At 49.9% G+C, this 21,781-nt stretch overlaps 2 protein-coding genes across 3 annotated transcripts in view; both read left to right on the top strand.

Annotated features, from left to right (window-relative positions):
* Positions 1-21,781, top strand: part of NSD2 (nuclear receptor binding SET domain protein 2) — a 115,334-nt gene that overhangs the window by 73,196 nt on the left and 20,357 nt on the right. For both annotated transcript variants that reach the window (XM_048502668.1, XM_048502667.1), the window contains 4 exons: positions 4,564-4,764; positions 17,763-17,942; positions 20,421-20,577; positions 21,269-21,474. In XM_048502668.1, coding sequence (XP_048358625.1) covers positions 4,564-4,764; positions 17,763-17,942; positions 20,421-20,577; positions 21,269-21,474 — 744 coding nt within the window. The remainder of the gene's footprint in view (positions 1-4,563; positions 4,765-17,762; positions 17,943-20,420; positions 20,578-21,268; positions 21,475-21,781) is intronic.
* LOC125436084 lies at positions 4,787-6,666 on the top strand. Its single transcript, XM_048502698.1, has 2 exons — positions 4,787-5,502; positions 5,746-6,666. The coding sequence occupies exons 1-2, from the start codon at positions 5,244-5,246 to the stop codon at positions 6,213-6,215; spliced, it is 729 nt and encodes a 242-aa protein (XP_048358655.1). The 5' UTR covers positions 4,787-5,243; the 3' UTR covers positions 6,216-6,666.

Genomic DNA, 21,781 nt, shown 5'->3' with positions numbered 1-21,781 from the left:
TCCTCTTCCCCGACTGGTTACCTTTCACCGACTCCCCCTCCCCACCAAGCCTCCCTGCACATGGATCCTCTGATCCTCTTGCAAATAAATGTCACAATTCAGTATTTCTTAGTACTTCCCAGTACTGCTGCCTGTTCCAAGTCAACTATCCCTTCTGGAATAATAATCCTCCAGCCATTCTCTCTCACCTCCTGACCTCCAGATCAGCCCCAATCCCTTCCGCCTGTCAGCCTGGGAGAGAAACAGGGCCGTTTTTTATGCTAATAACTTTGGGCAGCTTCCACTGCGGAGTTTAAGCAGCTGCCAGGTTAAATCACCCGGAAGATCCTAAAAACGATCTTAGCCAGTCTACCAGAAAAAAATTGTTAAAACTGTGAAGGGAGGAGGGAGAACACAGGAGAAATCGCCTGAGTGTCAAGTCAATTGGGGGATGGGGGCAATTTTGGCTGACGTGAACCCCAGTCGGAACCGTGTTTACTCGGAAGTAAACCCCAGTAGAACTTCTGTTCTGGACTCCTTGCAGATAAAACGGGACCCCCAAAGGCTTGCAGCCGCCGGAGAGTTATGAGATGTTGGGGAGGGGGCGCTGGGGGAAGGGGGGCAGTTGCAAGTCGCTTTCCAAGGAAACCTGGGATGGGACTTGCCGAGAAAGCAATTCCTAAAGAAGCTGCACGCCTCGGAGTGACTTCTGGCCCTACCCCCACCCAGGATTCAAACTGCACTGCCGTTCGGAGTTGACAGGCAGCGTCCTCTCCCCACCCTGGGTTCCCTTGAGATATTTCCCAACTCCTCTCGGCTTCCAAGCCAAGACCCCCTTTAGTCTTTTCCGAGTTTATTGTCCTTTGCATTGTCTTTTTTTTCTATTCATTCCCCCCTCCCCCCCAAAAAATTTATGCTCTCTGCATATGCTTGGTCTTTGTAGCAGGGATATTTGGAAGCAAGTCTCGTTTGCATCCGCTGGGCTGAGGGCTCTGTCCTTAATCCGCTCCTTCGCCCCCAATTCTGTCCTTTTCTCCTCCCCCCCCCCTTTTTCTTACATCCTTGCCTAAGGATGCATTGTTTTTGGAAAGCTGGGCCGCCCCTACAGTTTATTGAGCGAACGTTTGTTTGCTGTCGCCGTTTCTATCCAAAATCATTTTTTAAAGTATTTCTCCGCCTGCCGGGCAGTTTAATTCACTGACTGGCCCTGCTGGATGCTTGCTTTTGACGCCATCGCTTAGCCTCCGGGCTGTACCACATTGCTCTTCATAATGGTCGACACATGGATTGGCTGGCCGAAAGCGTGCTGTAATTGGTTAAAGGGAAACTAAGCCCTGATTGGGCAGAGACAGGAACAACGCGATTGGCTGGAGAGTCGAGTTGAGCTCAGACTGTCCGCAGAAGCGTGAGCTCGACGTGAGTTCACAAAAAAGTACTCCCTCCAAGCAGGGTCGAGAAGATCCCGCTCAGGCGGGTCGAAGGAGAGTTGGACTTGTGTCGAAACCTGTGGGTGTGTGGACTACACGAGTTAAACACAAGTCGAGCTCTGCTGGTAATGTGCTGTGCGGAATCACCCTAATTGGAGTTGCCGGGGATTGAACCTTAGACCTTCAGTATGCCAAGCAGATGTTCTGCCACCTCGTCATGGTCCCCTCCTGCATTGGTCAAGATGATAGCCTACCACCTGACTTTTTCCAGAACTTGTACTTCTCTTTATGGGTTGGCGTAGAGGTCAGTTTTCCACAGACTTGTTCACTGTTAACACTTCTGCTGGTTTTACTAATGTAGTCAGTGTACTTAGCACCTGTAAGGTTGATTGCAAATTTCTTTATGGAAATACTTAGATCAGTCAATCTCCCTTATTTGCGCACACAGCCATTTCCAGGTGAACCTAAGAAATGTTTTATGGATTGATCAGTCCCCTATGAAGTAGAAAGGGCCACTTTGATAGCTGCATCAGCACAAAGACTTCCCTTAAAAGCAAATCCCTGTTTATCATGTGTTAGTGACACTGGCTGTTCTAGATCATCATTTTGTTATTACATTTTTCCTCTTTCCTTCCTCTACCATTTTATTGACAAATATTCCTGGGAAATGCTGTTGGCTTGGAGAGAATGACTGTGCCAAGGTCTCCCAGTAATCTTTCTGGTTGCATGGATTTGAACTTGCTTATCTGTGTTGTGAGCCCACCTTAGAATAAGGACCCAATGCAGATCTGAATGTTAGGACAGAAATTTTCCCTTTTTTGGAACCTCTAGTCTTCTCGCTGAAGCATAAAGGAATTCAGGAAATCTATGATGGACTAGGAAGATGGTTAGCTGTGTGAAGAATTCTGAACCCTAGGAAGAAAGATAAGATGTTGCTTGCCTCTTGGTAAGCTCAGATGATCTTCTTGTTTGGTATTATCTCTTGTGGTTTCTTGGGAAGAGTGAATGACGTTAGAAGAGCCCTCCGGGGGAGGGCGGTATATAAATATAAGAGAGAGAGAGAGAGAGAAAGAAAGAAAGAAAGAAAGAAAGAAAGAAAGAAAGAAAGAAAGAAAGAAAGAAAGAAAGAAAGAAAGAAAGAAAGAAAGAAAGAAAGAAAGAAAGAGCTGGAATGTTCACAGTTGATCCCTGACCCCTTGAATCTTGGTACCACCCGCGACATGTGGTAGGCCCCCAGGTGTTCCTAGTCTTAGGCTCCAGAGTGATTCTTCCCAGGGAGTTGTTCCCACAACCTGGAAGAACTTTGCTAAGTCAGGACCTTGTGTAGACAACCACAGTCTAAACTGGGATTTCCTGGCAGGTATTGTGTAAGAGGTCAGACTCTGCATGACCTTGGAGAGCACCTAAGAAAAACTGTCATGACCTGAAGGTAGCCAGGTAAATGGCCAGGTAAATTCCTGGACCATGCAGAGTACCCAACCCTTTCTCCTCAGCTGAGAGGTTGCAAAAATTTACAATATCTCAAGGCGTGTACTGCGATGTCTCTGGTTGGCCTCTAGTCACAAAAACCTTCTTACCTGGGAGATGAATGAAGAACAAGGGCAGTCTGGCTCTTGCTATAGCATTTTGTGCTCGAGGGGCCTTCACCACAGGAGCTGAGTGTGACATTGCCCTCCCACGTAGGGTAACCACAGAATTCTCTCCCTTGAAAAACTCCTGCTGACCTCATGCCTAAAGGTGTTCTTTGCCCCCGAGACACACCCAGATGTCCCTGGATTGGAATATAATAAGCTGAAATGTGTAGTTTGGTCTAACTGCATGGCAGAGAGACTGAATTGAGGCAGGGCACACAGATGAGCTCCTAAAACGCTATGTTTTTGAGGTTCCTGAGTTCCACAAAAAAGCATAGCCAAGTCCTGTGTGAATTTTTTAAAAAATGTGCATCTAGCCCGGCCTTGCTGAGCAGTGACTTGGACAGGCTTTGGTTGACCACTTTCACTTTGATGGCCAGAGAGAGTTGTGGTACTTGCTTGTTTAATATATGAGCTCTACTCTTCTTGCAATCGCTGACCAAATCTTACACCTGCTCCTTGGCTGGCTTTCCGACCTTGCTTTTTTAGAAGTGAAGACACAGCTTATTTCTGAAACTGGAATTCACCCAGCACTATTCCAGTTTCAGCTATGCAAAAGTCTGTACCTCAAAGTATCTTTAACATTAGTCGGGTCATTAAAAGGCAGCAATTACCATATATACTCGAGTATAAGCTGACCTGAATATAAGCCAAGGCACCTAATTTTACCACAAAAAACTGAGAAAACTTCTTGACTCGAGTATAAGCCTAGGGTGGGAAATGCAGCAGCTACTGATAAATTTCAAAAATAAAAATAGATACCAATAAAATTACATTAATTAAGGCATCAGTAGGTTAAATGTTTTTGAACATTTATTTCAAAGAAATACAGTAAACTAGCTCTATAAATGGAAGAGGGTCAACAAAAACAATATGGTATCAACAATGCCTTAGCTCAACCAGCAACCAAGCTAAAACACAAGAGTTAAAATCCTTCAAAACTGGATTCCTCATCATGTGTATGTCCAAGCAGAGCTTCAGCTATAGCTGGTGTGAGGTTATCAGCACAGACTAGGGCACATACAGTTGTATATAAATACCATATATACTTGAGTATAGTTTAATTCGAATATAAGTAAGTTAGCTTTTTTCAGCATTAAAAAATGTGCTGAAAAAAAAGCTAAGCCATACACGAGCATATAATGCAATTTTTTTAAAAGGAAAAGGTGACAGTGGTAGAGGAAGAGGAACAGATGATTAGAGGGTGGAGTGGTTAAAATAATGGATCACAGAACGACAGAAAAGGAGCTGTGTGCCATTTTCGGACCTGAGGTGTATTTGCAACACGAGTATTCTCTGTGATCTCTAGCAAGAAGTGAATGCTCAGTCAGAAGAGGGAGGTATGCGTATACAGTGATACGGACAGCAGCATGAGGATAAAAGATCTTGAAGCGAAAGCTGTGGCTACTCCTTTGTTGACTGGCTTTTACTAAACGTTAATAACGGAAGTGTTTTGATTCTTGGTGTTATTATCTATAAGAAATTAATCTGACTTTTATTCGTCTCCCTTTTTAATTTTTTACTAGGTGTTCACAAGTGTTTTGTGTGCAAAGAGAAAAAATCAGAAGTGAAACGCTGCATAGTTTCCCACTGCGGGAAATTTTACCATGAAACCTGCGTGAAAAAATTCCGCCTGACGGTCTTCGAGAACAGAGGCTTCCGCTGTCCTCTCCACAGCTGTGCCAGCTGCCATGTGACGAATCCTTCAAATCCCAAAGTATTCAAAGGTATTCAGTTTTCCTTCTTTAAAGTGCTTTCTTGTGAGTGTATTACTTTTTTCTCTGCAGTTGACCAGGATGCAGCATGTGGCATTTGTGGAAGTTCCTAGTGGCACGGAGAGTTTCCACATTAGCACCAGAAACCTCCAAGAATATTTAGTGCTACTAGACACGTAGTCATGTTATTGGGAGTTACTCTATAACTGTGTGGAAGCAGCTGGAATCCTCTAGTCCAGGGGTGTCAAACTCAATTGCACAGGGGGCCAGAGCTCAAAACACACTTTAGGTTGTGGGCCGAACAGGATAAACATTTATTGCCAGGCATGACAAACCCCTCTGCCCCATGGAGAAGGCAGCCACCTGATCCGTTGGGCAGAGAGGGGATGGTGACGGTGGCCTGTTTGGTGCTGCCAGCTCACCAGGCATGAAAAACCCCTTTGCCCTGCGAAGAAGGCAACCGCCTGCTCCGTTGGGCAGAGATAGCAGCAATGGCAACCTGCCTAGTGCTGCTGGCTCATGCACTGCGCGAGCCAGCCAGCAGCACCAGGCATACAAACTCCCTCTGCCCCACGGAGAAGGTAGCTGCCTGCTCCATTGAGCAGAAGGGGGGCGGCGGCGGCGGCCTGCTTGGTGCTGCCAGCTCCCGTGCTTTGCGAGCCGGCAGCGCCAGGCACTGCAAACCCCCACTGCCTCATGGAGAAGGCAGATGCCTGCTCCATTGGGCGGGGCGTATGGGCGTAGCGGCGCGTAGTTCGCCTTGTGCTGGCGTCGCTCGCGACTGCAATTCCAGCCGGGCAGCACCTGGCATATTGCCAGTGCAACCCCACCGCCCCACGTGAGAAGCGCAGCCACCCGCTCTGCTGGACAGAGAGGGGGCGGCGGCCTGCCTGCTGCCGTGCGAGCCAGCAGTGCCATGCATGCAAACCCCCACTGCCCCACGGAGAAGGCAGCCACCTACTGCTCCATTGGGCAGAGAGGAGACCGTGGCAGCGGCAGCCTGCCTAGTGCTGCTGGCTCGCACTGCTCGAGCCAGCAGCACCTGGCATACAAAACCCCTCTGCCCCACGGAGAAGGCAGCCACCTGCTCCGTTGGACAGAGAGGGGGCGGCGGCCTGCCTGCTGCCGTGCGAGCCAGCAGTGCCATGCATGCAAACCCCCACTGCCCCACGGAGAAGGCAGCCACCTACTGCTCCATTGGGCAGAGAGGAGACCGTGGCAGCGGCAGCCTGCCTAGTGCTGCTGGCTCGCACTGCTCGAGCCAGCAGCACCTGGCATACGAAACCCCACTGCCCCACGGAGAAGGCAGCCACCTGCTCCGTTGGACAGAGAGGGGGCGGCGGCCTGCCTGCTGCCGTGCGAGCCAGCAGTGCCATGCATGCAAACCCCCACTGCCCCACGGAGAAGGTAGCCGCCTGCTCCATTGGGCAAAGAGGAGACCGTGGCAGCGGCAGCCTGCCTAGTGCTGCTGGCTCGCACTGCTCGAGCCAGCAGCACCAGGCATACGAAACCCCTCTGCCCCACGGAGAAGGCAGCCACCTACTGCTCCTTTGGGCAGAGAGGTGGTGGCAGTGGTGCCCTGCAAACCTCCTCTGCCGGACAGAGAAGGCAGCCGCCTGCTGCTTCATGGGATAGAGGGGGGATGGCGGCCTCCTCGTTTTCTGCCCCCTCCCCGTGGGCCCCTGCGCAGCAGCCATCCCCATGCACCATCATTCCTGCAGGATAAGATAAGTGGTGATGCAGGGGGTGCAGGGTGCGACACGGGGACCCGTGGGGGGGCTGAAAATGTGGAGGCCACCCTGGGTGCAGCTTTGCCCAGCTACGCCTCTGCTTCAGGCCAATGTCCAGATGAGGCCAGGAGATCTCCCAGAATTACAGCTGATCTCCAGGCAAGACAGATACATTTCCCCAAGGAGGGGGGGGGGGGCTACACCAGATAGTGGCTGCTAAAGTTCCTCCCCAGGCTTCACCTCATATCTCCAGGAATGTCCAGTCGGGAGCTGGCAACGCGTTTTCCCACCTTGCAAGGTAAGCCAGGAGGTTTCCTTCCTCATTTTGCAGTAGCTTCTGTTCATCCCACATGGCAGCCTACCCTGCAGGTATGCATAGAAATCAGAGCAGGACTTCCCTGGTGCAAAGCTGAATCTGGACCTCCCATCTGCCCCTCCTGCTCGGTTGCCTCACCCAACGCATGACCAAGAGATCGGGGCAGCTCTTGCAAAAAATTCATGCAAAGCACCGGGCGGAGTGGGGCAAAAAAAGACACACCAACTTCTGCCCACAAAGAGATGCTGCCGGACTCGGGGAATTTGCCAGTTTTGGGTGGGGGGGAAAGAGGAGGGCTCACCCTTCGTTTGGCTTGGAGAGCTATAACTCACAGGTAGACCGGCCCCCTTTTTTGCAAGGGTTAGATTCAAAGGAGCCAGGGCTGGGGCTCCTTTGTATTTGCAATTGGCCAATTGCGAGGAGATGACTTTCCTCCCCCTTTTGGGTCTGCACATTTGGGGAGGAGTGAGTGTTGCTTGCAAATTTTGCATGCAAATACGTTCTCCCTGCTTTTCAAATGCTAAGCTGCTCACAGCAGGCTCCTGAGCACACCCACCAAACCGACTTCTGGGGTTGGGGCCAGACAATGGGATTTTAAGTGTGTGTTACACGGGTTAGAATTGTATGAAGGGCCAGATGTGGCCCGTGGGCTGTGAGTTTGACACATGTGCTCTAGTCTTTACTTTGTGAAAGATGGGTGGGACATTTCCTTCCCTGATTGGAAATAACCTCAAATGGTGATCTGCAACCTCTTCCCTTTCACTCCTCTGTACTTTAATGGAGTAAAAAGAGTCTTACCATGTCTTGCCAAGACTCTGTAGCCTCTAGGACAGTGGTGGTGAACTATGGCACACTATACCAGAGGTGGCACTCTGAGTCCTCTCTGTGGGCACGCACACACAGAGTTTGTCGTGTGGGGGGCAGAAAATAACACACACACACACACACACACACACACATCTAGGCTGGCCTGGGCCACTGGGTACGATGTGCGCGCACCGCGGCGAGCAGGGAGGACTCAGCTGGCGGGCCTGGTGCCTATGCTCTGGGTGGCTGCTGCCCGAGGGGGGAGGGGCAGAGGAGGCAGAGATGCTAGAGAGGCGCAGAATGGTGCACTCAAGACTTGCTGGAGGCTAGAGCAGGCTGGCCCCCGCTCGAGCAGGTGGGGCGGAGGCGCTGGAGCAGCACAGGGCAGAGCGGCGGGTGCATGCCGTTCCTGCTGGAGCAGGCTGGCGGCTGCTGCTCGAGGGGTTGAACAAACCAAACATGTGCCTTTCCAAACACCGGGGAAATGCTCACACCCAAGTTTTTTGCCGATCGCCTGGGCAGATCAAGCCTAGGGTGGAGGAACCGAGATGCATTTAGGATTTTTTTAAAAGCACACCAAGGTCTTTGCTAGAACTGCTTTTATTTTTCTGTTCCAGTTGCATTTTTGTGGAAAGTCAAGTGCTGTGATGACATGTGAAGAAAAAAACACAGATCAGATGGCTCCTCCACCAACTTCGCTTTCCTGAAGTTATCCCACCCCTCGCACAGCATTCTTTCTTAGGATTGCCTTCCTTGAATGCCTTTTTACTTCTATTGTGTGTGTGTGTGGGGGGGGGGGGTTATTGGGTTTCGGAAAGCGAAAGTTTTACTTTACTTTCCCCCCACACCCTTCCCCCGCCAGGCCTCCAGTGTGATAATGGTGTAATTATTTCAGCATTAAACCTAAGACCTAGTTTTGGGGAAGCAGTGTAGATAACCCTGTTAAGCACTGTTAAACTCCACTGATTTTCATGGGAAGAACTTTTCATGGGAAGAACACGATCCTTTACCTGGGAGTAAGCTCAGTTGCTGGCAATGGGGCTTGCTTCTGAGTAAACCCTCCTAGGGTCCTGATTCACCCGTTCAAAGTGTTGCACAGTTGCTTCACCAAGCTTACTCCTGAGTAATGCGCGCCTTGGAGCCAACCATTTTTTTTAAACTAAAACCTCAGTATTCAGGTTAAATTGCTGTATTGGCACTTTGCGATGAATAAGTTGGTTTTGGGTTGCAATTTGAGCACTCGGTCTCAAAAACGCTTGCCATCACTGCTCTAGCATACCCCCTAGCCTTTGTGTGTTTTATGCGTTGGGTAACCTCATGGCAGATTTTATCCATCCCCCCGCCCCCTGTGCAGAGCCGCATTAAGGTTTTTGAAGGCCTAGGCCCGTGGTGGCAAACCTTTGGCACTCCAGATGTTATGGACTACAATTCCCATCACTCAATGCAGAACAAAGATTCTTGGGCAAATTTTGGGATGTTCTTGCAGGGGGTATTCTTTTTGATAACGATCAGTTCCAAAATTAGCTGGGTATCATCTGGAGACTGTCATGATGGCACCCCCAAGGTTTGTTGCAGTTTGGTTCAGGGGGTCCAGAGTTATGGACCCTCAAAAGGGTAGCCCCCATCTCCTTAGCAAAGAATGTGGGATGGGGTACCCCCTTTGAGGGTCCATAACTTTGGACCCCCTAAACCAAACTGCACCAAACTTGGGGGGGGGGGGGGCCCATCAGGACAGTTTCCAGAGGATACCCTGAAATTTTGGGGCCAATAAATCCAAAAAAATGCAACTCCTTCAGGAACATCCCAGAAATTTTGCCCAAGAATCTTTGTTCTGCATTGAGAGTTTCTGTATTGCTGTCAGTGCCGCGGGGTTGCAGGCCGTGGGGGGCGGGCACATATCTGAAGGCACAGTCTCGTAACCCTCAGAGTCTCATCAGGAGACTGCCCCGATGATACACCCCCCAGGTTTGGTGCAGCTTGGTTCTGGGGGGCCATGCTGCGGACCCTCCGCAAACTGTAAAGCCCATCACCTATTAGCTCCCCATTGCAAGCCTTTATTGGCATGGGACAACAGTACAACAATAATAAAAACGGGATTAAAAAGCACATATACAATACAGGAAATAAATGTTAGTTCGAAGGAAATCTACTGGCGCTTAGTAATTTCCAGGAGAAAGCCCGTCCCTATCATACAGAGGGGCGCGATCAGGTTTGTCCAACAAGTAGCAATCTTTTACCCAAACGTGGGAGATCTGGTAAATGTAAAGGAGTAAGATTCACATACTTGGATTTCCTTGAATCTGAGACAGTGTAGTAATCGGTGGGCCAGAGATTCAACTGAGCCATCATTACATGGGCACAATCTTTTAGCCTTTTCTTGCTTATTAAATATGCCATGTAACAAGGCAGAAGGCATAGCATTAAACCTGGCAAGCATTATGGCTCTCCTTTGAGCAGGGTTTATTAAGCAATACAGGTAGTGTGCCAAGTGGTTCGTTCAAATGGGAGAGAAAAATACAGGGGGGAGCATGTTTTCTTGGCTGCGGTGATTAGGGTAGAGAACTCTCTATCCAATAGTTGACCTTTTAATTTTCTATAAGCTTCTGAATAGGACAAAGGGCAAAGTGAATCCACTGACAATAGAGGCCATTTTTTGTTCAATTATGGAAAACCAAGGATTGGAGTGGCTGTAAAAAAGCAGACAGTCAACCAGGGAACTACAGTCCGTGAGAACATGAATTCTGTGCCAGAATTCAAAAGCCCCCAGCCAAGCCGGTTGATTCCAAGGAGTTTTGACCTAACTCCGTGACAGTGGCTGCATAGGGCACTCAATTTTGGGATTCATTCCTATTGGAAAAGTAATGGGGGATAAAGCACCTCCTTCGAAAAGTCTGCAACTTTGGAGTCCTTGAAGCAAACCTCACCAAACTTGGGGGGTAGCATAAGGACAGTCTCCTGATGATACACTGAAATTTTAGTGCTGATATGTCTAAAAATGCACCCCCTGCATGCACCAATGTCCTGGTGCAAAAATAATTTGGTTGTGGTGGAGTGGCCGACCATGGGGGTGGGGGGCATCCAACTCAGGTTTTGCCCAGGGCTACAGTTTGCCTCGTTACGCCCCTGAAGGAATCAACTTTCTTCCTGTCAGTTTTCTTCATTGTACAACATCCACACCTATACATAGAATGGAGAATACTATGGCATGAATTAACTAGATCTTGATTGCCAGTAACACATCCTTACAATTCAGAATCTTTTCCATCGCCTTCATAGCTGCCCTTCCTAGATGTCCTACCAGCCCTTATATCCAGGTCAGAGGGAGGGGAGGGGTGGTGCACAGGAGGCAGAGATACAATATGAAATGTAATCAGCTAGATTATTGCTGGGAGATACCCGTAAAGGCAGGAAATGCAGGAAATTAGCATCTGGAAGACAGCTAGTCCAGCACGGTCTGGTGATTAAGAGAGGCAGGTTTGATTCCCCACTCCTCTACATGAATCTTTCTGGGTGACCTTGGACCAGTCACAGTTCTCTCTCTCAGCCCATGCAGAGGCAGTCAGTGGCAAACCACCTCTGACGATCTCTTGCCTTGAAAACCCTATGGAATTGCCATAAATCAGTGTTGCAATCTCCCTTATCTGTAGAAGAACTGCCAGCTCTCAGGCCATCAATCAAACATTCTGGGAGATTAAAAACTTTCTCCCACTGGTTTCTCAGTATTGTGATTTTTAATGCGACATTTATTTTTGGCGGATGGAGAAAGTAGAAGGCCATTGTTGACACTAGGTAGCAGGTATAACACTGGAAGATAAGTGATCAGAAATACAGCCAACAAGTAGCATGTTGTTCTGGCTTTCATAGTTCACCTGAGAGGCGAGTCTAATTAGTGTCAGGACTGCAACTCCCAACATGCACTGGTTCGTGCCTTTTCCCAAAAAGTGCGGGAAAACAAACTGAGAAGCTACATTCCACCAGAGCTTCAGAACCAATGGGAGACCAGGAGCTGGGAGGAGGGGAAGAGTTGATTGGTTGCTGTCTATCTTTGTAAATAGTTTAAATACCGGAACTGAGGACAAGAATCCTCAGTTCCAGCACCCTGTAGTTAGGGCGACATAAATCAATAAAGTTCCTTTTCTAAAGTTAGCTTTTTCTGAGTGTGTTCAGCCTTACATTGTGCTGGAACTCACTCTTATTGTTCTACCATGCGCCCAGACCTCCTATAAGCATGGCTGGATCAGGAGAACAAACCTACGCCTGCTATCCCAGACTCTCCCCAGCCGGACAAGGGACTGTGAGGCGGCCTACACCTGAACGAGCGGGCAAGACATCCCCCGCTGTTCATCCTAGACGGGGGTCGGCACCCTCCACGAAAATGTGGATGGGGAACGAGCGCGCCTGGCAACACTCCTAGCCAAACCTCAAGCACTGGGGAGTGGATCGAACCGCGAGGCAGACAAGCAGCGGCGCGCTTACGAGGCACTGCAACTCCGGACAGAGGAGGTCACCCGGGAGAGGGACCGGCTACAATCTGACCTTTCAGACCTCCGGCAGCAAGTTGCCTTCCTGATGGCCGAACGAGAAAGGGAGAGAACAGCCCTTGAGCCCTCCACAACTGAGGAGGGGGTGGAAGGGGACGACGCAGAAGGTGAACTGAGAGCCGAACTGCACTCCCTCTGGGGGCAGCTGGCCGATCTTACACTGAACCACAGTCCTTACCACCAGGGCGGCGGGTTGGTCACTGCAGGGAGGAGTACTCCGACCTACCGACAAGGTCCCATGTCCCAAGGGAGGCCTCAGAAAAGTTTTAAGGTGAACTTTGATGGGAACCCAGACGAACTTGCCTTTTTCTTAATCCAAGTGGGTTCGTACATGGAGGTCCACGGCAGCCGCTTCTACTCGGACCGGGAGAGAGTGTTCGAGATTGGGACCTGGCTCCGGGGAGAGGCTGATAATTGGCTTGTGGGACTAGTAGAAGAAGATGTGCCAGATCTTTCCAACCTAGAACAGTTCCTGCTGGCCCTACAACGGAGGTTTGAGGACCCTTTGGCAGAAGAGAAGGCTCGGGCGAACTACAGTGCCTCTGGCAAGGGAACCGCCCGGTCAGTGAGTTCGCCGCTGACTTCCGCAGGTTAGCCAGCCGCTTGCGTGGGTGGCCTAAGTTGGTCCTGGTCCAGCTCTTCAAGGACGCTCTTCACCCCAAGGTACTAACTACAATGGGCCCTGATCCACGGCGACCCTGAAATGTTGATGGGATGGATCAGATGGGGGACGCTGAGTTGCGGATCCGGCAAGTGGAGCAGTCGGAATACCGGTGGAACTGCGCTCAATGGCAGCCTCTCCAGATGCCAGAGAAGGTTGTGGACAATGAGAAGAGACGAGAGGGGCCCTCCGAATCCGCTCACGGCCGCCGTTGGCGCTTGAGCCTGTGCCTGCACTGTGGAGAAGGTGGCCACCTTGTCACATCTTGCCCTGGTCGTTGCACCCCAGCAGCTGCTTCCGGACCCAAGGGACTGCAGCAACCGGGAACCCCCACGAAAGGTTCCCAGTGGTTCCGCCACAGCCAGAGCCGCCCTTAACCTGGCTGCCCAATCTGGGGACTGGAGTGACTCTGAGGCGTCAGGCGCCTGGGACTACAGTGCACCAGCGGGAAACTGCGACAACCTGGCTTAAGGAGCGCCGGTGGCCAGGTCGTCCCTGCAGGCACCAAGGAGTGGGTGAGTGTTTTCTCCACCGAGCCCATAGTCATAGGGGTCACTCTCTCCCTCCCGGGGTCTCAGACCCAGACCTGTGCCGAGGCCCTCATTGACTTAGGTTGCTCGAGGTGCCTGATCCACCCTGGTTTGGTGGCGGCATTAGCACTTGGACTTGTTAAACTGAAATGGCCGCTCCGGTTCAAGCAGATGGACGGTACTGTACTGGGGGAGGGGGCCTTTCCACCCACAAGTCAGAGCCGGTGGCTGTATCATTTGCAGGGCACAGTGAGCAACGGCAGTTCGTAGTGGCCAAGTTGGGCAGCTACCCCCTAGTGCTAGGCATGCCCTGGTTAGCTCACCACTGCACTCTATCAGACATCAGGGTGGTCGTGAACATATCGCTTTGCCTCCCTCCGGCCTCCTCTCCTGATGGGGCTCCCCGCCTGGGCCCGGCCTGCCTGCCCCCTCCCTGCTCCATTCCAGTGACGGTATGCTTTATGGCTGGTTCCCTGATGGTGCCATGTCTACAAGCGCCTCCGCCCTCTTGGGGCCCTACCGTGATCTTGCTAAGGCTTTTGACGAGGCAGAGTGCAACCGCCTGCCACCCCACCGCAGCACCGACTGCTCAATCAAACTGGTCCCGGAGGCCCAACTTCTGAAGGGGAAATTGTATCAGATGAGCCCCCGCAAGCTGGCGGCACTGCGGGAGTTTGTTGACAAGAACTTGGCAAGAGGCTTCATTAGAACTTCCAAATCTCACATGGGGGGCCCTGTCCTTTTCTGCAAGAAAAAGGATGGCTCCCTCCGCCTCTGTATGGACTAGAGAGGCCTGAATGCAGTGTCCCTGAAAAATAAATACCCCCTTCCCTTGATCAAAGACTTGTTGGGACACCTCTCCAATGACAGGGTATTCACCAAACTGGATTTGCGGGAGGCGTATTTTTGGGTCCGCATTACTGAGGGACAGGAACACCTCACTGCTTTCAATACCCCCTTAGGCCAGTTCGAGTACCTTGTGATGCCATTCAGCCTCAGTGGGGCCCCTGGGGTGTTCATGAACGTCATCAACGAGGCCCTCCGTGACCTGCTGTTTAAGGGAGTTGTTGTTTATTTAGATGATGTGTTGATCTATTCTTGAGAACGTCCCAGGCACACATCAAGTTGGTTCGAGGTGCTGCTTCACCTCATACCACATTTTAACTCTCAAGTGCCAAGCTTTCTAAATGTGAGTTCCACCAGGAACGGGTGGACTTTTTGGGCTACCGCATCTCGGGGCGGGGGGTTGAGATGGACCCGAGCAAGGTTCAGGCTGTTGTAGACTGGCCGGCCCCACGCACACGCAGGCAACTACAGTCCTTTTTGGGGTTTGCAAACTTCTACAGGGTAGCCCTTCCCCTCACTGACCTTCTCTGCACCAAAGGTACCAGGCCCGGTGGGGCCAGGCCGGGGTCACCCCTTGCCTGGACGGCGGAGTGCCAGGAGGCATTCCAGGTACTCAAGGGGATCTTCACCTTGGAACCAGTGTTGGTGCACGCAGACCCAAGCAAACCGTTTATTCTACATGTCGACGCTTCGGACGTTCCTTTGGGGGCTGCTTTGCTTCAAAGGGGGGAGGATGGGAAGCTTCATGCTTGTGCGTACTTGTCCCATATGTTTTCTGGCCTGGAACTAAATTGGACAGTGGGTAACAAGGAAACCTGTGCCATCCGCAGGGCATTGGTGACCTGGAGACATTGGTTGGAGGGGGCCCAGCACCACTTCGAGGTGTGGACTGACCATAAGAACCTGGCCTACCTCAAAACGCCCAGCAAGCTCACCGCCAAACAACTCTGGTGGGCTGACTTTTTTGCTAGGTTTAATTTCAACTGTCTGGCAGACGCCCTATCCCAGCTCTTGGACTCCGCTCCAGCTGAGCCACGTCCTGTCAGCACGGTCTTCTCCCCCGCTCAACTCTGCCTCCAGGCACAGCGTAGCCGAGCGCAGCAGCCAGGCACTGCCTCCGGTCCCCCGCTCACTCCACTGCTTCTGGAAGCAGAACTTTGCAGCCTTGCGTCTTCGGTACCCAAGAGTGACCTCTCGGAGCGGGTGGCGGGTGACCTCTCGGTGACCTGTCGGGGCGGGGAGCCTCTGGTGGAAGGGGGACAAGGTCTACGCTCCAGCCGGCCTGCGTGCCAAAGTGCTGGCGGGTTGTCACAATGCCAAGTCGGTGGGCCACTGTGGCTTTGTCAAGACCTTACACTTGGTCTTGTGTGGCCCTCCCTCCGCAAGGGTGTGGCAAATTATGTCGCTGGCTGCCCTGTGTGTGCCTCAGCCAAGCATGTCCCGGGTCGCCAGCCTGGGCTGTTACAACCTCTACCTAGCCCTGAGGCTCCTTGGCAGACCATCTCAATGGACTTTATCACGGACTTGCCCACGAGTAAGGGGGAAACCATTGTTTGGGTGATAGTGGATCTGTTCTCCAAGCAGGCCCACTTTGTCCCCTGTGGGGGGGTCCCTGCTGCTCAGAAATTGGCCCGACTCTTCCTCACGCATGCGTATAGACTCCATGGGGCGCTTCGGAAGGTCATCTCGGATCGGGGGCCCCAAATTGTCTCCAGGTTCTGGTGGAAGTTTATGAAGCTACTGAGGGTTGAACTGGGGTTGTCTTCCGCCTTCCATGCGGCCACAGACGGGCAAACAGAGAAGGTGAATGGGATTCTGGAACAGTACCTGCGTTGCTACGTTAACCAGCACAACGATAATTGGGCTGACCTACTCTCCTTTGCCGGACCTCGCCAGATACAACAATGCTGTTCATACCGGTACCGGGCAGAGTCCCTTCAGGTTGGTGTATGGCCAGGATAATAACCCATTTTCCCCTAGAGGGTGCTATTCTGGATGGGCCAGCTGACCTGCAGGAGTGGACTGCATCTCTACGAGCCACCTGGCAGATTGTACAGGGCTCATTGGCTAAAGTCAAGGCGGATTACAAAACATTTCGTGGACCACAAATGCCAACCAATCGTTTATGCAGTGGGCGATCGGGCGTATCTTTCCACCAAAAACTTACAGGGGCTCCCGGGGACCAGGAAACTGGGTGCCAAGTTTATCGGGCCCTTTTGTGTCTCCCATGTGGTCAATCCGGTAGCTGTAGAGCTTGACCTTCCAAAGAACGTTAAGTTTGTTCACCCTGTCTTTCACATTAGCCTGTTGAAGAAAGTTGCCCCTCCAGACGCTTGGCACCCCGACCTCCTCCCGGCTGAGCTGTACAAGGTGAATGGCAAATTGCACCAGGAAATTAGCGGCATCATTGATTCCCGGTTGCACAGGGGTCGGTTACAGTATTTGGTCCAGTGGAAGGACCTCCCCTCTGGGTTCAACGAATGGGTGGCCAGCCGTCATGTGTCAGCTCCACGCCTTGTCCGGGCATTTCACCTTGCCCATCCGGACAAGCCAGGTGGAGGGGGGCCTGAGAGGGAGCGGAATGTCAGGACTGCAACTCCCAACAAACTGAGAAGCTACATTCCACCAGAACTTCAGAACCAATGGGAGACCAGGAGCTGGGAGGAGGGGAAGAGTTGATTGGTTGCTGTCTGTCTTTGTAAATAGTTTAAATACTGGAACAAGAATCCTCAGTTCCAGCACCCTGTAGTTAGGGCGACATAAATCAATAAAGTTCCTTTTCTAAAGTTAGCTTTGTCTGAGTGTGTTCAGCCTTACAGTTAGTTTGCTTGTCCGCTAGTCACAGTGCTCACAGGGAAATAACTATCCCCAATAGTCTCCAGCATGATCTAACCTGATTTTCAAAGAACTTTTTATTCTATGCCATGAATAATCTTGCTGATCTCAAGTAAGCACAGAATTATCCTAGGATTTGATTATTCTCCCCTGGGCTGGAGGACATCTTGTGGGTAGTTCCCATGGACAGAGCAGGGAACAGATATAATGCACAGGATAGGTAGGTGTCCTGAGTTCCATATACTGTTTCCTGTGCTTTACTTGTTGCTCTGTCTGTAGGTAGGGCTAACCTCCTGGCTGGAAGTTGGTAAGCTTGAGGCCAATGGGGTAACATACCTCTTGCCCAGCTGCAGAAATCCCAAGGTCCCATTGCTAGGTAACGTGATGAGGGTGATCTTCCCCATAGATGCAATTAAGCTAAGGCCTGAGTTTCTCACCAGATTGGGGGGGGGGGGAATAAAACACGAACACGTTTCCACAGTCTTCAGAACTGGCTTGAGAAAAGTGTGGTTCATGCTTGCTAATCACTGATAAAGACTTCTATGACCAGCATCAGAGTCTGTTTACTGAGCAAGGATCGTAGACCAAACAGTAGGTCAGGAACACAGAACCTTTCTGACTCCCCTACATTCCCCTCCAGGCTGCCTTTTTAAAGCCATTTTTTTCCTTCCTCAGTGGCTCTGTGACTTCCAGTTTTTCAGTCAGTGTTTTTAAAAGATGATGCACACTTCTTATTTCTGCCAGGCAAAACGATGCGCTGCATTCGCTGCCCTGTGGCTTACCATGCCGGAGACGGTTGCGTTGCCGCAGGATGCGAGGTGATCAATTCAAGCAACATCGTTTGCACCAACCACTTCACCGCCACCAAAGGGAAAAGCCACCACGCACATGTGAATGTAAGCTGGTGCTTTGTGTGCTCAAAAGGTAAATACATTTCTTATTCTAAATGTAGGTTGTATTTAAGTGCCACTTTCGTTCTTAGGTTCAAGCTGTTATGCCGGTAAGCGATGCATTTCTTTCTTTGAGTGTTCTTTTATTTCACTGAAATGCTTTGATTTTCTGCTTGAAAGAGGAGAGGAGGAGGTGAATAGTATATTTAGAACCCAAGATTTCCAAACTCATTTAGAAGTAGCATGCTGATGAAAAGACAAGCGGCAGGGTGCTTGTATTGGTGGTAAAACACTGCCTTAAATTATCTCTTTTTTTCTTATCTTGAAAAAATGTTTTTTTCATAAAAATAAAATAATGCTTGTCAGTACTAAAATGGCTTTCACCAGCATTATCACCTGCAGCCACACTTGCTACTGAAACAGCATTATTTTAACCCGCACAATCAGATGTCTGAGGGCCAATTAGAAGCCCTGTTCTACATCTGGCCCCACCTTCTTTCTAGAAATGCTTAGTGGGTGCCAGAAGATGTGTTGGCAGGCACCAGGGGTACCACATTGAGGGCCCCTGGTCTAGGCCAGATGGTGAGGGGTGCCAGGCTAATACAAGCAAGTAGCCTCTACATATGACAGATCGCCGAGAATCTGAACATCAGATCAAGGTTTCACCTTATTCAGTTACCACGCAGGTGTTACTGTCAGTTCAGCCTGGGTCATTCCACTACTTCAAGAGTCACCATCCCTTGCTCCGGTTTCCCCACTCTGGATTGGACTGTTATTCTTTAATCTTCCAAAAAAACCCAACCCAAAACTCCCAACTTGATTTCATTTAGCAAAATGTTTTCAATATGTGAACATAATCAGTGTGATTTCACTCTTCCATGCAATGGTACAGCACATGCAGAATAATGCCCTTTCAATCCACTTTCATTCCACTCTGCAGCTGGATTTTACTGTGCAGAATAGCAAAATCCACTTGCAAACAATTGTGAAAATGGATTGAAAGTGCCTTATTCTGCATGTGCGAAAGGGGCCATAATAGATGCAATACAGACAGGCTGCCGGATCCAGCTCTGTTTCGTTATCTTCTTCAGTGTATTCTTATTCACTTTTGGGCTACTGAGCAGCAAAGTGGTTAACATTCTGCTTTGTGCTCAGGCTTTAAACAGCTAATGAAGCATTCTCCTGTCTGTATTGCATCTGTGCGCATGTGCTGCATAGAAGAGCAAAATTACGCTGCTTATATTCACACATTGAAGATGTTTGCTGAATAAAAGGTTGTCAGGTTTGTCAAGGATTAAAGAATAAGAATCACAATAATTTCAGATTAGAGTATTAGATATACCACTCCATTTAGCAGGGGATAGCCCTCATAGTTGCGAGTGACAAGCGGGTATCACACAGTTTGTTTCTGGCACCTCAGTGAAGTGAGGGGAAGGAACGTTCCGGTCAGTTCCCTTATTTCTTTCTCCATTTCAAGATCAGCCTCAAGGGTTTCAGCAGGAGCAGGGACAGGACTTTCCACTTTCAAGTTACGATTGGGTTTGAATTCCCGCCTTACTAGGCAAGCCAGCCAAGTGACTCTGGGCCATCCCACTCTTTCAGCATAATCCGCCTCACAGGGTGACCATAAAGAGACCGAGGAAGACGAGAGAATTGTATATCAAGCTGCGTTGGGTCTCAAGTCAGGGGGGAAATAGGGTATAGATAAGTAAAGAAAGCCAACTCCTTCCGTCTAATTAAAAATTGGGATCCCCACTGGGAATCTTTTCCTGACCAAACTAATATTTACAACCTGGCATTTGCTTAGGCTGGTTCAGAGGGCAGCCATGCCAGTCTGCAGTAGCAGATCTAGACTCAAGTCAAGGAGCTCCTTTAGAGACTAACAAGATTTTCAGGATATGAACTTTTGGGGGCCAAAGTTCCCTTTGTCAGACACCTGATGACGTATCTGGCAAAGGGAATTTTGACTTTTGAAAGCTTATACCCTGAAAGACTTGCTGGTCTCTAAGGAGCTACTAGACTTCAATCTAGTATGAGCCACTGTCTGACAAAAAACAACAACCCCTAAATACATTTATTGCAGATCAGTACCTCTTCTCCAGCTACAGGATAAAATGAAAGTGCATACTGTCTTGCATGTTTGCCACAACCTAACTGAAATCTACTACGATCTGTATGTTGAGGTGGATCTCGGTCCACGGGTTCCTTTCCCAATTAAGTTACCCCAGGACACCCAGAGGTGCACATGCTGTCCCCGTTCCTGTGACAGTGTCAATAAGGGATGCACCCTTCCCAGTTCTTACTTGAATCCCATCACTGAATATGGCAGTCTGCAGAAGAAAACTGACACACTTTCCTTTCCTCTCCGTGTGGCTGACGGCGAGGGGGTGGGGTGGGGGGTCCTCTGCCTGTGGCTGTGCTCCTGGCTTTGGGCTGGTTTGGCTTTTTTCATCTTCTTCTGCCTATTCTCTTTTCTGTTGTAATGCTAATTATTGTACTGCTCTCTGTGCAGGCGGAAGCCTTTTGTGTTGTGAGTCGTGTCCAGCAGCATTCCACCCAGATTGCTTAAACATTGAAATGCCCGATGGAAGCTGGTATTGCAACGACTGCAAAGCAGGGAAGAAAATCCACTTTCAGGATATTATTTGGGTCAAACTGGGGAATTACAGGTTAGGACTTCTTAAGATGAGACATTTGGAGTGATCTGCCATGTTAATGACTGCTGCTCACATTCTGTTTCCTTCCCTTCTGCAAAGCATCTTGGGGTGGCTGAGAGTTGGTGGGACTTGTGTTAGGTCTTGCAACTTTAAGCCAATGAACGGACTCTGAGGTATTGATCAGTAACATTTATTGAATAGGCATCGAAGCACCACACTTCGCAAGCCAGTTCTGAAGAAGCCGGCCTTCACAGTCCCCCTTGTCCCCCGTAGAGAACCCCTCTCCCATTTTCCCAAGAGTTTGTGAAAAACAGTCTTTGGAGCTGAGGCACCCCAAGGTCAGTGGCAGATAGCAAGAGAAAGCCACCTGGCTTCCTGCCCTGCAAGATAACGGATGTAACATAATTCTCATGGGAAGCCTATATGCTTTGTAGACATTTGAAGCCATAAAGGAAAGAATGCACAGATGGCAGTGATACATATAGCAGGCTGGTTATATGTATCTTTCTAGCAGCAGCAATTTTAATATTTTGTGTAGTCGCACAGTTCCGGGAATGTATCTCAATCACCTAGATAGCATCCCCGTGACAATTAGCCCCTTTGGTTGACCGAATATTTATAATAGAATTAATGTGGAACCAGCATCTGTCCTGGAAAACATTCTCCAATGCTTCCTTCTTCTCTTGCCATTGTTCTGTGGTAGGTGGTGGCCTGCAGAAGTCTGCCATCCGAAAAATGTCCCCCCAAATATTCAGAAAATGAAGCATGAGGTTGGAGAGTTTCCTGTGTTTTTCTTTGGCTCCAAAGATTATTACTGGACGCATCAAGCACGCGTGTTTCCCTACATGGAAGGAGACCGGGGAAGTCGATACCAGGGAATTAAAGGAATTGGAAAAGTCTTCAAGAAGGGTACTCGCATTTAATCACTCTGAAGTACTAAGCAAGTACAGTGCCTGACTTTACCATGACCTTGTGCTCAGAAGCATACATGTTTGCAAAGCCCCGGCCCTCTTTCAGAGGAAGAGAGAGGCTTTCACCACAAATTCTTATGTGTGGGAGAGTGGGTGACTACTGTCTGCAGACTTTTGAGCCTGTGGGCACATTTGGAATTTAAAACACAGGATGGTGGGTGCAGCAAGAAAATGACTGCCTCAGGTAGACCCCTGCAAGACAGCTGCCACTGTTTATCTTTTGTCACACAGTGAAAATCGTCATG

The sequence above is a fragment of the Sphaerodactylus townsendi genome, linkage group LG07, assembly GCF_021028975.2.
Source record: "Sphaerodactylus townsendi isolate TG3544 linkage group LG07, MPM_Stown_v2.3, whole genome shotgun sequence".
In the NCBI taxonomy this organism is placed as follows: Eukaryota; Metazoa; Chordata; class Lepidosauria; order Squamata; family Sphaerodactylidae; genus Sphaerodactylus; species Sphaerodactylus townsendi.
This window is presented reverse-complemented; position numbering and strand designations above follow the sequence as displayed.

What these genes read in the sequence shown, in the direction of transcription:
- LOC125436084 (XM_048502698.1), top strand. Translation starts at nt 5,244, where the DNA reads ATGGCAACCTGCCTAGTGCTGCTGGCTCATGCACTGCGCGAGCCAGCC. An exon ending in GCGTATGGGCGTAGCGGCGC is followed by an intron (nt 5,503 to 5,745) that starts GTAGTTCGCCTT and finishes AGACCGTGGCAG; the next exon opens with CGGCAGCCTGCCTAGTGCTG.